This window comes from Petromyzon marinus, chromosome 1 (genome assembly GCF_048934315.1).
Source record: "Petromyzon marinus isolate PM22_M1 ecotype Great Lakes invasive population chromosome 1, UKy_Petmar_22M1.pri1.0, whole genome shotgun sequence".
Classification (NCBI taxonomy): domain Eukaryota; kingdom Metazoa; phylum Chordata; class Hyperoartia; order Petromyzontiformes; family Petromyzontidae; genus Petromyzon; species Petromyzon marinus.
Genome location: NC_133667.1, coordinates 21,435,747 through 21,449,306, shown reverse-complemented (window position 1 = coordinate 21,449,306; position 13,560 = coordinate 21,435,747). Strand labels below are relative to the sequence as shown.

At 39.5% G+C, this 13,560-nt stretch overlaps 1 protein-coding gene across 14 annotated transcripts in view; it reads right to left on the bottom strand.

The window, feature by feature from the left end:
- Positions 1–13,560, bottom strand: part of HERC1 (HECT and RLD domain containing E3 ubiquitin protein ligase family member 1) — a 124,048-nt gene that overhangs the window by 88,007 nt on the left and 22,481 nt on the right. For all 14 annotated transcript variants that reach the window (XM_076065554.1, XM_076065551.1, XM_076065538.1 and 11 more), the window contains 9 exons: positions 12,555–12,720; positions 10,511–10,636; positions 8,312–8,521; positions 6,839–6,991; positions 5,947–6,079; positions 4,140–4,331; positions 1,738–1,959; positions 573–746; positions 64–175 (listed from right to left, as the gene is read on the bottom strand). In XM_076065554.1, the coding sequence (XP_075921669.1) occupies positions 64–175; positions 573–746; positions 1,738–1,959; positions 4,140–4,331; positions 5,947–6,079; positions 6,839–6,991; positions 8,312–8,521; positions 10,511–10,636; positions 12,555–12,720 (1,488 nt within the window). The remainder of the gene's footprint in view (positions 1–63; positions 176–572; positions 747–1,737; positions 1,960–4,139; positions 4,332–5,946; positions 6,080–6,838; positions 6,992–8,311; positions 8,522–10,510; positions 10,637–12,554; positions 12,721–13,560) is intronic.

Genomic DNA, 13,560 nt, shown 5'->3' with positions numbered 1-13,560 from the left:
CTATAAATGGTTCGCCCTGTACAATTGAAAGGAAACATTCCCCACATCACAACACAAACGTACCTGTCTTGGCAAGCAGTCTTGAGCTGCCCAGTGTGCTTGAGGAAAGCAGCGAGAGCGAACCTCGACACTGTGTCCAGTAGAGGTTCACTGCTTAGGTTGGAGCTGTCCCAGTCTGCACAACCAACAAATACTATGACGGATGTTCATGAACACATACATTTACAGATTTTATATTTGGCATATAAACAATTCAATTATTACTTCATATATATTTTTAAAACATTAAGGCTATTTAGAATGTGTCATTCATAAAGTAAATGATGCTTTAGGCAAAAAAATGCTAATTTTAATTATTGACAATGAAAAAAATCTGCAAATGTATGCGCAGTGCTTAAAATGCTGCCTGAGCAAGTGCTGCAGACCTTGTACAAGTCAAACCACTTTCCTTAATTGTATTTCTCAAAAGTAAATACAATCCTGCTGCAGCATTTTTAAATGTCAACATGCAAATGAATATGCGCATTAAGTACCAATGTGAACATGAGCGGGAGTAAGCATAGCATACTGACCCCTGCTCAGTGCGTAGTCTTGCATTTTGACCCAAAGGCTGCGTGCTGGTTCTTTGGTGGAGCCAAGGGCCAGGTCCACGAGAAGGGAGACATCAGCTGACAGCCTGTACTCAAACGGCTTGTGCTCCTCATTGCCCGAAAGTGCTGCCTCCGTCAGAGAGTTCATGCATTTGTCTGAATGGGGGCCACGACAACAGATACGTAAATGCAAAGATCACAGGGTGGTGTTCACTTTTGAAAAAAAAAACCTACTGTAACACAAAAGGAAAAAAAAAACAAATGGGTTAATTCCAAAAGAAAAATCAATCTTTAACATATTGCGCATAGCTTCAATAATAAATATATAGTTGTGTATTCTATTATATTTTATGCACATCAAAGTAGAAATCTACAATTTCAATCTTGTATGATATATATTAATCACCTTCTAAGTTTTGAGACTGTAGTTCTGTAGTGGCAGGTTAAAATTACTATACTGAATTTTGAAAATATCCAATTAAATTTCTACTTTACATTTAAATGGAAATTTGCCATCGTTAAGTGATGTAAATAACTATATTTTGTTGCAAGTTCCCATTATTTTAAGTATAATTTAAATAACGGATAGATTCCAGGTTACTCTGCTGCAGATCCACAAATACCAAGTACACGAGTCATTAAAGATGTCGTATAATGGAAATATGTTTATAAACCGGCAGATTTTCAAGAAACGGCCTGAGATTTAGAGTTGGAAAAGGCACTTAAAACTGCTTTTTTGCAAACCACAGATATAAAATACATATGCATTGTGTGGAATTCCACACAATTTGTTTTTAGAGTTTCTGACAATACTTCACCATGCTGGTCAGTGTGGTTTGGTGAAGACAGGGAGCATAGGCATACAGTTCTAGATATTTTCTGCACCACTCTCTGTTACCCACAGGATAGCCTTGCAAAAGCATTGACAACCTGTTTGTAGATGGTGATCACCAATATAATCTTTCAACCCTGGTTCGCATCTGAGACCTGATGAGATAATATGCATTTTGGGCGATTTGAATAAGGAACACTCTACAATATGCCAGACTTATAGAAACAAACTAAACGTTGCTTTTTGTTTAATTCGCTTTTTATTAAGTTAATATGTTATTTGTTATCAAACTGCGTATCCTATGTTAACACATACCAAACTGCACAATGTTCATATCCAGGCCATTACTGAAGAGCAGGCTGAACAGCCAGTGTGCACAGTCCTGCTCCTCTGGGGTGTTTGATGGACCCTGCAGCATGCCCCCGAGGCACCGGCCCACCAGCAGAGAGATGGTCCTCTCCAGGTCTACAAGCCACACCCACACTTGCGCTGGCTGACCCAGAGATGGTCCTACAGGCTCCACCCGCTCACATGAACCTGCCCCACACACACACACAGGCAATGACTGGTGACAGCAGGTTCACTCCAGAGCGACAATGGGGACATTTCAAAACGTACTTTCTGCTTTCAGAAGTTAAAGAAACATCTATACCGTATAACACGTTGGTAAAATTAAGCTAATTTCATGCTTTTTCAGACTGACTACTGTGCCATACACCTTGATGTGTACTCCAATTAGAGAACGTATTCAATATAAATCACACACAAAAATGTGTAATCATGTTTATCAGTAAAACCTACCACTCTGTGTGCACGCAACAATATACATGCATGCACACAATCTATTTCCATTATATTTCTGTAACATCAATGGGCCTCATGGCTAGGCTGTTGTAGAACAAACTGAGGCAGTTATGGATGTCTGGGGTTGGTAAAGGAAGCTTGTAAGCCCTTAAGGAGACCAAGCACATTCATGACCACTTATAACTGCACATAGAAGCTCTTCAAGGCTTGTAGCCCAAAAATTTAGCATAATTTTGTAGTCATATTTATTGAATTAGTTTTGTTTATAAATCTGCCTAGTATCAGAAATATATATTTTTTAATCGCACATTATAATAAAAAAATAACTTGTTAACTAGGTGCTCTGAAGTAGGGTCCAAAACCAACAAAATGTAATCAATCAAATGAATTACATTTTGTGCACCAACTTATTTCATTATTTCCCCCAACATTTCAAAGCAGACATGTAAAATGAAGTTAGGTAAAAAATATAATTATTTAATGTCTTAGATCATTGACTTTATTTCTCCAAAATATACCTCATCGCCCTTATCACCCCATCTCTCTCCCACATTCTCTCTCCACTGATCACCCCATCTCTCTCCCACATTCTCTCTCCACTGATCACCCCATCTCTCTCCCATATTCTCTCCACTGATCACCCCATCTCTCTCCCATATTCTCTCTACACTTCCCCACCGGATCTGCAATAAAGCAGACCAGAGGGGTCCGCAATAACATTTGGTTTACACCGAGTCATGAACTGCAAAACTTTCAGTGCATCTATAGTTTACTGAAACATATACATACAAGTATTGATATGCAAATCACAACATGATTTTAATTTAACATTGATGGAAAATGCTACTTTTGCAAGCTTTTGGAATTTTATGCAGTGTGTACACAATATATCCGTTCTTATAGGCTTGTGCAATTTTGTCCAAGATGTAGGCAGTGCATTGCACATGAAGGCAATGCAGGTTGTTTGGGGCACAACACTCTTGTGTCAAGTCTAGCAAGTGATGCAAGGCTTCAAACATACAAAGGCCTGAAATGTCTGGTCCATGCCTCATAGCTCCCAAAATGGCATGCAGCAGATGAGACAAATGTATTCATCTACAGTGTACCAGTGGAAAATGGTTTGCCAGGATATGGATATCAAATTGAAAAGCATTTCTTTAACTGATGTTGAACAATAATTAAAATCAACGAATAAAAGAAATAATACAAAAAAAGATTATTTTATATTACCAAATTTTTTTACCGATTTAAAATGCAAAAAATTAAAACCAAATATATTTAATGCAACAAGAAAAGAGAAGTAGCGACACCAAATTTCCACAATACATTGAATGTTATCCGCTGTCTTAGTAGTACAAATGTAGTGCTTTAACAACCTCCTTTATGAAATTGAAAAATATTTAATATCCTTGGTGAAAGGAAGATTACCAGTGCAAAGGATTACAGGTGACCTTCATCATCATGACCTCACATCAGTCAACTATTTTTAAAAATAGTTTCATGGAAAAAAGCCTCCCTACCCTGTGGAGGTTGTTCAGGCACACTTTACCCCACGAGTTAGTGTGGACTGTAAAGAGGGGGGTCAAGACCAGGTCAGATATTACTCACCACTCATATCAGCCATGGCTGGGAAACAAACTCAGATGACCAAGTTAGTATCGCGATGTGCGAACCACTGCACCACTGTTGCACCCACCTTGCATCTATCATCAAAATAACATTTGACTTAATTAATTCCCACAACACGGTCTGATGAAAAACACAATTTGCGTTGAGTCACATTCCAGTCAACTGCATGCACCATACTGCCTCTATCCAGGGTGCGTCTTTGTAGCAAAGATCACCGTACCTACAAAAATAAACTGGGGGGGGGGGGGGGGGGGGGAGACATCTAGGAATTGCTGCACCAGTACCATGCATTGGCCACTCCAGCTCTTGCTCCTCGAGTAAATGGGCAGCTGGCAGCAGGCGATTGAGGCGGTCCAGTGGAGGCAGCAGTTCCAACAGATGGCTCAGCAGTGGCCGCACCACAGGCACCGCGAGCAACAGCAGCGAGTTCACAATCTGGCACAGCATGCTTCCCGCTGCCGAGCTATATAATACATCTGAAGGAAGACAATATGAAGCACGACGCTGCGTTATGACTTGTCGGCAATGCAAACTCCCCCCCGTTTGAAGTGCATGCAAGTCAGGATGCAATTTCATACAGGTGAAAACCCTGCACAACATAAAAATCAACACATTTGCATTCGTCCTAGCTTGTATACACAAAATCTTGCATGCATCTCCTAAATGTTTTGAGTTTGTGCAAAAATGTGTGCTTGCATATCCCAGTGTATAAACCGATCGGTTAAAAGATGACGCTCGGAAGGTGGCGAGTGCAAACCATGGCTGAGAGAAATTCATCCCTCAATGGTCGAGAAAATTAATTATCACTTTGTCAGAAGTAAACAGTGGTTGTGCTATAGAGATTCGTACACAAACTCTGGCTCAGAGCTGTAAAACAAAGTGATGGGTGTCACCCCTTGCCTGTGTGAATACAAAACAGGTTCGACTTTTTATATGCCAGTAGTTATTAAGCATACACATTTTTATACTGGAAAGCTTGGATGCACGCATGCAAATGCAAGTTGCACTAATTGCACATTACATTACTAGCAGCCAACACCCTAAGCTCTACACTCCACTTTTGCAAAAGCAGGCATTTAGAGCTCTGAATGCTGCATTATAATATTGTATGCTAAAGATTATTACACTTTACATGAATTATCAAGAGATGTAGGTGGTGCCAGCCACCATACATAGTTGTGATTTGACGCCAATTAATAAAAATGTAATGCGAGTTTGAGAAACGCGCAACGTGCAAGAGCCCAACTAATAATAGCAGTCTAATCTTAAACCCTTGTCGCAACTCAGTTCCCACGCGTAGCTGCACATGTATCGAAGTTGCCAAGCGTAGCTGTACATATCACATAATAATGCATTACTTGAATACCATAAATACCTGCCTTTCTGCCCAGTAAGGCACATTTCCTGTGTTTTGTACAGCATCATGCACTAGTTACATTTAAATAGATATAAAATTTTATTAATTTTCAATTCATCCCGAGTTGTTAACATTTTTTATTGTACATTCTAAACAAATTCAGGATTTATTTGGTGCAATACAGTAAGCCTAGGCTGCACGTATCTTGCTTTTAGGAATAACAAACACATTAATACTAATAACAATAGTAAATTCTAGATTATTTGGAGTAATGGGGGAGGGATGGCAGATAAAACAGAAAACAAATATAAAAACAGGCAAATTAGGCTATAAAAACATATTTACTGTTTACTCACCTAGAATGCGTGTAAAGATATAGAATGTTTCATTATATTGTATTGTTTGCTAACGTAATCATTCACACAGCAGAGCAGCTACTAGTAAGAGACTCAGCTTGCTTGTGAAAGGCGTGAATAAGAGTGGATTAAGCCATGTTCCTTGTTTAGCAAGCACAGTTAATCCTCGACACAAAAGAACCAGAGTTAATTGTACAACTTACTTAACTTTATACCATTATACATATTAAGAATTGATAAACAGGAGACTTTCACGTGCACGTGAAAGTCGTAAACTTGGTACCTTTGCACATATGTAGCCAAGCACACAAAACTCCAAGTGAGGAAATGACAACACGACAATGGTCTGTACATAAAAATACCACGTGAGATTCATACCTCTCAACTTGTCCCTCACACTGCCATTGCGGGGAGTCTCCCTCAACAGGGACACCGAGCGTGCGAAGATCTCTGCTGCATGAGGAAGCAGCAGCTGCAGATGTTTGTGCAGGAGGGCCACGCTGCTGGACGTCTGCAAGTAGCACACACGACAAAGCCAGATGATACACAATACTTAGGAGCAGTAGCAAGTCATTGGACAGAATACTCAGTGTTGATGTAAAACCTTCCCCATAGGTGGCTTATTTATTTGCTTTAAAGCAGCCGTGGATTAGCCGTTTGCAAATGGGCTTAATTGGTTGTAAAAAAAAATAAACCATGGAGCACAATATATGACCGTAATCATCTAAACCTGCACAAGGCAGGCATGCCGTGAAATAATGCCCTTTTAAATTGTCATTTTGTAAAACACTATGGTTCCCCAAACATGTGTATACTGTTATAGCTATGATTGAGGATTACATATGTACTCAATGTACAAACACTGCCAGAGTAACTCATTAAAATTGTGCGAGAAAGCCTACTCCAATTTCATCACTGGCAATGAACCCAACTGAGCATTTTTCCACCAACATCATGTCTTATGCACACGTCTTGTTCATTGTACAGGTGGTTTCATAGCCTGTGAGCTGGCATGTGCATTCCGTGTAGCTACTTCACATTGATGATGGTCTGATTCCCATTACCGACCAGTAAAACAAAACTAAAATAAAACTAAAATGTACAGTTTTTTTAATAAATCCCCTTTGGTTAGGTCTTCAGGTCTTCCTTAAAAAAATACATATACACTGGGTTTAAACCTGCCTTACAGGATTAAACACCATTTAATTTATATATTCTTAAACAATACTGACAAAGAATTACCACATAGTATGACAGGTTAAGCTCTGACCTCGGCAACATTGTTGACATGGCAGTAGGCCAGCAGCTGCTTGTGAAGGGAAGACAGAAGCTCATGGAGATGGGCAGGTGGGTTGCTGTCGGAAGGAGACATCTCGGCATTCTGCTTGTCACTGTTCTTCTCCAGCTCTCCAAATGCTTGCTCCTGCAGGGAGTATACCTCTATGTTCAATCACAGCATGTTTACAGTCTTTTGCAAAATCCAAAAAGTAGAATCTTTTATATTTTGCATTGCCCAATACATTTTTAAGCATTGCTTGATATAAAAATATGTACAGCCCTTAGTCCATCTACTTGCTCGATGAAGACCTCCTCATTATATTGGTAATTGAGGTTTGATCACCCTTCATTATGCTGGCCAGAGCAGGGGAAATGGGGGGATGATGCCCTCTGGACTGGTTAGGATATAAAATTCGCTATCGATGCCAGCAATGGGGAAGAAACCATCTCAGGTCACCGGGTTCGTAGCACAGTGCACTAACTTCTATGTTACCACTCCACCATTGCTTAATATGTAAAATTCTGCAATATATGTACAGTACTTTTGCACTTAAAAGACACCGAGTTCACAGCCAGATAATTGGAAGTGCATTACTGCAAAAAAATTCCTCAGTTCATACATACCCATTACCAATATTTCACCAACATACTTCTCATAAATATCTATGCACAGAATGTCAATATTACATCACCATTCCATCTATACAAATTGTAGAGTTTATAATTTTTCAGGGCTGCAAGAAACTAAATCTTAATGCATGTATCAAAACCGGCCAAACCAGTGAATAGTGCACTTACAGCTGGGTTAGTTTCCCAGAGTGGTCAATTCTCACAGCGAACTATTTAATTACTATGCAATTACCAAAGAACTCCCTGTGTTATTCAAAGTTTATGGACCTTGTAAAATCTTTTTGGGCAGTAGGCTGCCAATGTTAAGCCCAAAAACTAATTTGAAAGCACCTGTACTTATAAAATAAATCTCAATGGGCTCTCACCTGAATAACAAATTATGTTTTATGGTCCTATCAGTTATATTGGTACCACAGGAATGTGGAATTTCTACTCCTAGCTGAGGGCTATCAACATCACCCCATATTCTTCGGAGCAGGGTGACACTTGACTTTTTTACCATTAACTATGCTGGTCAATGTGAAGTGAACAGCATTTTCATTGGCCAAAATTATTTGTAAAAGGTTCACGAAAAAATGTAGAGCATTTTTTTCAACGGGGATGGTTCGACATTTGCAACAAAAGTGTGAAGTATAACAGAGTGACGTTTTGATGAGAGGGAAATATCCCTCAAATTACAAATTTGAGGCACTAAAAAGATTCAGGTAACAATTATCCCTTGTGCCGAACATACATTTCCATCACAAAATGCGACTGCTGAAGATCGCATACAAAATTTTGCCTACATACTATTGTTGGTTCACAAACTCTTCTACATTTCACGCCCCCAACACACCGTGTAGAAGCCCATATTGCGAAGCAGCGTCTTCATCAGCACTTCCGCGAGGTGAGTGTCGGGCTGACCCGTGTGAGGAAGGTCAGTATCTGTGGGACTAGGGCCAGGTGATGGGCCTTCAATAGGGTCTGCTGGAGCACTGTAACCCAGGAGTGAGGCCACATGAGTGTGATCCTGCAAGCTTGTCAAGATTATATCCAGCTGCATCCTCTGAAAAACAAGTCGGAAGAAAAATTAAGTTTTCCTCCAAAAGTAACACCCAATAGAAACATTCTTTGTCACTCGAGTAAATGAGATCTCTTTGGTTGCAAGTTGTAATTATACATTTTCCTTCAGAATGAAGTGGATTCATTCATGTAGTACAGCTTCTGATGAAGCGTTGTTGTTTGTGATGGCTATATTGAAGAAGATACCGGGAATAACCAGGCAGGACAAAAAACAATGTTAATATAAAAAAGGAGGTAGTGTGGATATACAACAGAGATGGCTGTCAAAATTATATTATTTATGCATACAAATTTGAAAATGCCAGGTAAACTATCGCTAAAGTGGGAGTGGGTTGGATGCTGCATATTTGGTTTACTTTTCCACTTGTTTACACACGAAAGCTTCAAATAGTCTCATGACTATTTTTCAGGAGGGTCCTGACAAGTTTTCACAGTAGGGAGTTTATGTTGCTTTCATTAAATTTGAGTAAATTGCAGGTAATGTTTGAGCATTGGGATGTTTAGCCAACATCAATTTATATTCTTAGCTCTTTCGGTAAAGTCACGTTGAAGGGAAACAATTAAATAATAATATATATAACAATAAAAATTATCACGACGTTTCGACCATAACACAAACGGTCGTCATCAGGTGTGACCGTTTGTGTTATGTTCGAAACGTTGTGAGAATTTTTATTGTTTTATATATATTTTATTATTTTATTGTTTCCCTTCAACGTGACTTTACCGAAAGAGCTAAGAATATGAATTACTGCAGTCACGAAAGCTTTAAATCAAAATTCAACATCAATTTGTTTGTTTGTCTTTTTTGGATTTGGGAGGAAACTGGAGTACCCGGAGGAAACTCATGCATAAACAGCGGGAGAACGTACAAACTCCACATAGAAAAGGCACTTGAGTCGGCAATTGAACCCTGGTCCTTCTAGACGCAATGCACGAGTGTTACTACCGCGTCACCCTGCCTGCCCAGCAGGATGAAATTACAGATGCCTCGAGCAGCCATGGAAAAACAGCACTCTGCCAAAATAGTCTTGGTTTTGGGTACAGTGAAGGCAGTTGAGTGATAAGGTCGCTTGTGCACTTAATTCGTGCTTTGCGCACACTCCAGATGGGCAAACAGATTTTCTAAAATCCTTTTCTATGGACACATAGATGGGGAAAATGCACAGGGGAGGCCTGAGAAATGGGGTGGACACTACTGGATGCGGATAAACTATAGCCAAGGATAGACAAAATTGGAAGTTGGCCATGGACTGCCATTGTGCACCGACCTATTGGTGTCACGAAGGCAATAAGTGATGTAACATTATATTTGTTCTATTGCTTTTGGCTTAGTGGCCAAATGCCCCAAAAATTCGTGGAACTTCCAAACATACCATTGAATGAACCTTCTGAAAGAGGTTTGAAGACCGAATTATTATTATTAAAAATGTAATCCTTATAAATATTATGATTGCAAATGTACAACCCTTTGTCAATCTAATGCTGGAAAAAAAAACTATTCCCTATCCCATGTTGGTCACAAGGATTGTTTGACCATGCTTAATAACACTGGACCGTGGGGCCTGGTAAAGGGGGGAGCCAGGATCGGTAAAGACATGTTATTTAAGCTGGAAGAACCCAACGAGCTACGAAGCTCTTTTTCACATGTGTCCATTCCAAACTGATCGGCAATGGTGAATAATTAGAGATACAGATGTACAGATATGACCGCTCAACACTGTTAGTCATTTCTCAGAACCAAATTCGGGTTGCCTGGTTCATAGTACAGCAGGCTAATATGTAGGACATTTCAATGATTGTGACTGTTAAATGTCTCCAATTTTAAATGACACCGAAAAGTATGCGAAATTAAGCAATATAAACACATACTTCCCAGTTGTCTTTACATAATACACAATTTCAAAAAGTAAAGTGTGTGCATAATTTATGATTTCCAAAAAACATAACCAAGATTAAGTCAAATACCAACCTGTCCCTTGGACAGACTCTCCCATCTGTCAGGGCCCTGCGGCAGCAGCGAGTGCAAGAGCTCCATCCTCTCTCGCAGTGGTGGCAGCAGCATGGAGGCACCCACAGACAGGGTTTCAATAACTGCCTGCCATGCACCATAAAAACATGTAATTAGTTTTAGAAAACACAGCAACCCATAAGAAAAAGACTTAAGGATTTAAGACCATCTACCCACAGGAAACAGTTAATTCCATATGCCAACCGATTATCCGATCATCCATCTGTTTGGCCATGCTCTATCCACTGATGGAAGAAGGCCTCGCCATAAACTTGCTACTTGCCACATAGCTGCAATGCCACAATGAATCAATCTTGATTCACAAAGGAGCTAGTTTCATTGCTCCATTTATACATTGAATAATGACATTCTATGAAGGTGACTTTGTCCCTAACTACAGCTTAATTAAGCATTTATTTTAAACCATATTGAGCTTGCCAAAAGTGGAAACTTTGTTCTAGCAAAATTAAAAAGGATCCTATTTACACAAAGTGTTATGCATATAAAAGTCTGCCAAGGCTCATGAAGATAAACTTTGAATAAACGTCACCAGAAACAAAGAGTCCACAAGGGTTCAAAAGTTTCAGTGATTAAAATGAGTAACCTTCTTTGGTTCTTTCGGTAAAGTCACGTAGAATGAGAATAAAATAATACATTGATAAAATAAAATAACACAATAATATTCTCACGACGTTTCGGCCACAACACAAGCGGCCTTCATCAGGTGAAGGGGGCGAGACTGTCTGGTAGGACAGCGCTGGAGTGAGAGAGCCACGTTCAGATCACGGCTTTTAAGCTGTGTGAGAGGAACAAAGAGCCTTGACAAAGGAATTAGCATAAAATTTAGCATTGAAATGGCTGAATGATTAGCTTGTGACTGGTCACAGAAATAGCTATGTTAAAAGTTAAAGCATACACATCCGCAGAGGCACCCATTGTTAAAAGGAATTAGCATAGAATTTAGCATTGAAATAGCTAAGTTAAGGCATACACATCCGCAGAGGCACCCCTTGACAATGGAATTAGCATAGAATTTAGCATTGAAATGGCTGAGTGATTCGCAAATCACTCAGCCATTTCAATGCTAAGCCATTTCAATGCTAAATTCTATGCTAATTCCATTGTCAAGGGGTGCCTCTGCGGATGTGTATGCCTTAACTTAGCTATTTCAATGCTAAATTCTATGCTAATTCCTTTTAACAATGGGTGCCTCTGCGGATGTGTATGCTTTAACTTTTAACATAGCTATTTCTGTGACCAGTCACAAGCTAATCATTCAGCCATTTCAATGCTAAATTTTATGCTAATTCCTTTGTCAAGGCTCTTTGTTCCTCTCACACAGCTTAAAAGCCGTGATCTGAACGTGGCTCTCTCAATCCAGCGCTGTCCTACCAGACAGTCTCGCCCCCTTCACCTGATGAAGGCCGCTTGTGTTGTGGCCGAAACGTCGTGAGAATATTATTGTGTTATTTTATTTTATCAATGTATTATTTTATTCTCATTCTACGTGACTTTACCGAAAGAACCAAAGAAGATGAATCATTGCAGTCACGAAAGCTTTAAATCGAAAAATAAAATGAGTAACACTTAAATGTTGTAATTAGTGCTTTCCCATTCCAATTACTTTTTCTTTGGATTCCGTTCCGATGACATGTAAACATCATCCGAAAGGAATCGGAAGAAAAACTAAATTAAAATAATTGAACTGTACCAATGCTACCACAAGACCATGTGCAAGGGTGTGTGGCACAGTTTCGCGCCAGCTATCATAAAGTGCGGTTGTGTCGCGACAGTTCTCTGCAGTGAGTACAATGCCTCTAAATAAAACTAACGCTAACCGCTTGCATATTCCGAGATTCAATGGTGAACAGAACCCACCCTGCAACTTGCAGACGTCTCGGAATGGGAAAGGGTCAATTATTACATTACTCTTCAACAGCAAATGCATTTTTTCTAATATGCAACTTTCAAAAGACTCCCGTTTGTAGACACAAAACAACATCACCTCCTGGATGGAGTCGGGCACAGAGGAGTCCATGAGTCGGAACAGCAGGTTACGCAGGGGCCTGGCCTGCCGCCCCAAGATACTGGTGGCCACCCCACCTGCCATGGCCAGCGACAGGTGGGTGGACAGCAACTTGAGGCACAGCAGTACGAAGTGGTGATGCTCTCTGAGAACACAGCCAAACAGCATTTAAATTCAATACTGCACACCAATGCAACAACACGTGGCACTCATTTGACAAAAGAAAATAAAGACGTTGGATACATATTCATCTTTTTGTAATGCATGTTTTCATTAGAATAAGTGTCCTTTCCAAATGAGGTTTATTTGAAAAATCAGTAATGAAGACAGGTTGGCATTCTTCCAAAAACATATCTTACTCGTATAGAGGATAAAATATATATTTAGGTACAAATGCATTTAGAATACAGTGAATAAGTGAAGTCAAAATAAGCAATGAGAATGTTTTACACTTTCTGGCAATAAAACAGGTGTTAAGATGTTAAACCACCAAACAGAAACCTAATGGAACGTCTTTTGGCGTTTTCTGGTCAGACACTGTTTGAGACTAGGCCATAAAGAAGGCGGTCTCTGGTGTGGACCAATCAGTTTCAAATACAATGCATACATTAGCAGAGCATGTTTTTTTTGCATGTTTACCACACGTATGTGTGGTTAATGCAGACAGGATTCCTTGCAAAAAGTTTCCGTTTGCTGTTTTAACATCTTAACACCTGTTTTATGACATTTAAATAAAAAAATGATAATCGAAATAAGCAGCTTGTGATAGATTCCATCCAAATACAGTTACAACCAGGAGGAGGTTACTACCGTGCATTACTCAAATCGTTAAAAGGAAAAGAAGGCCAATTAGGATTCAAAGAAAGTTATTTCTCCTATCTTTTGACGAAAACCCTATATGTGACGAAAGCTTTTGCAACAAAGTTTGTTTTTACCTAGAGAGATGTTATTATAAGCGATACGTATATGTTTTTAAAAACGGAGT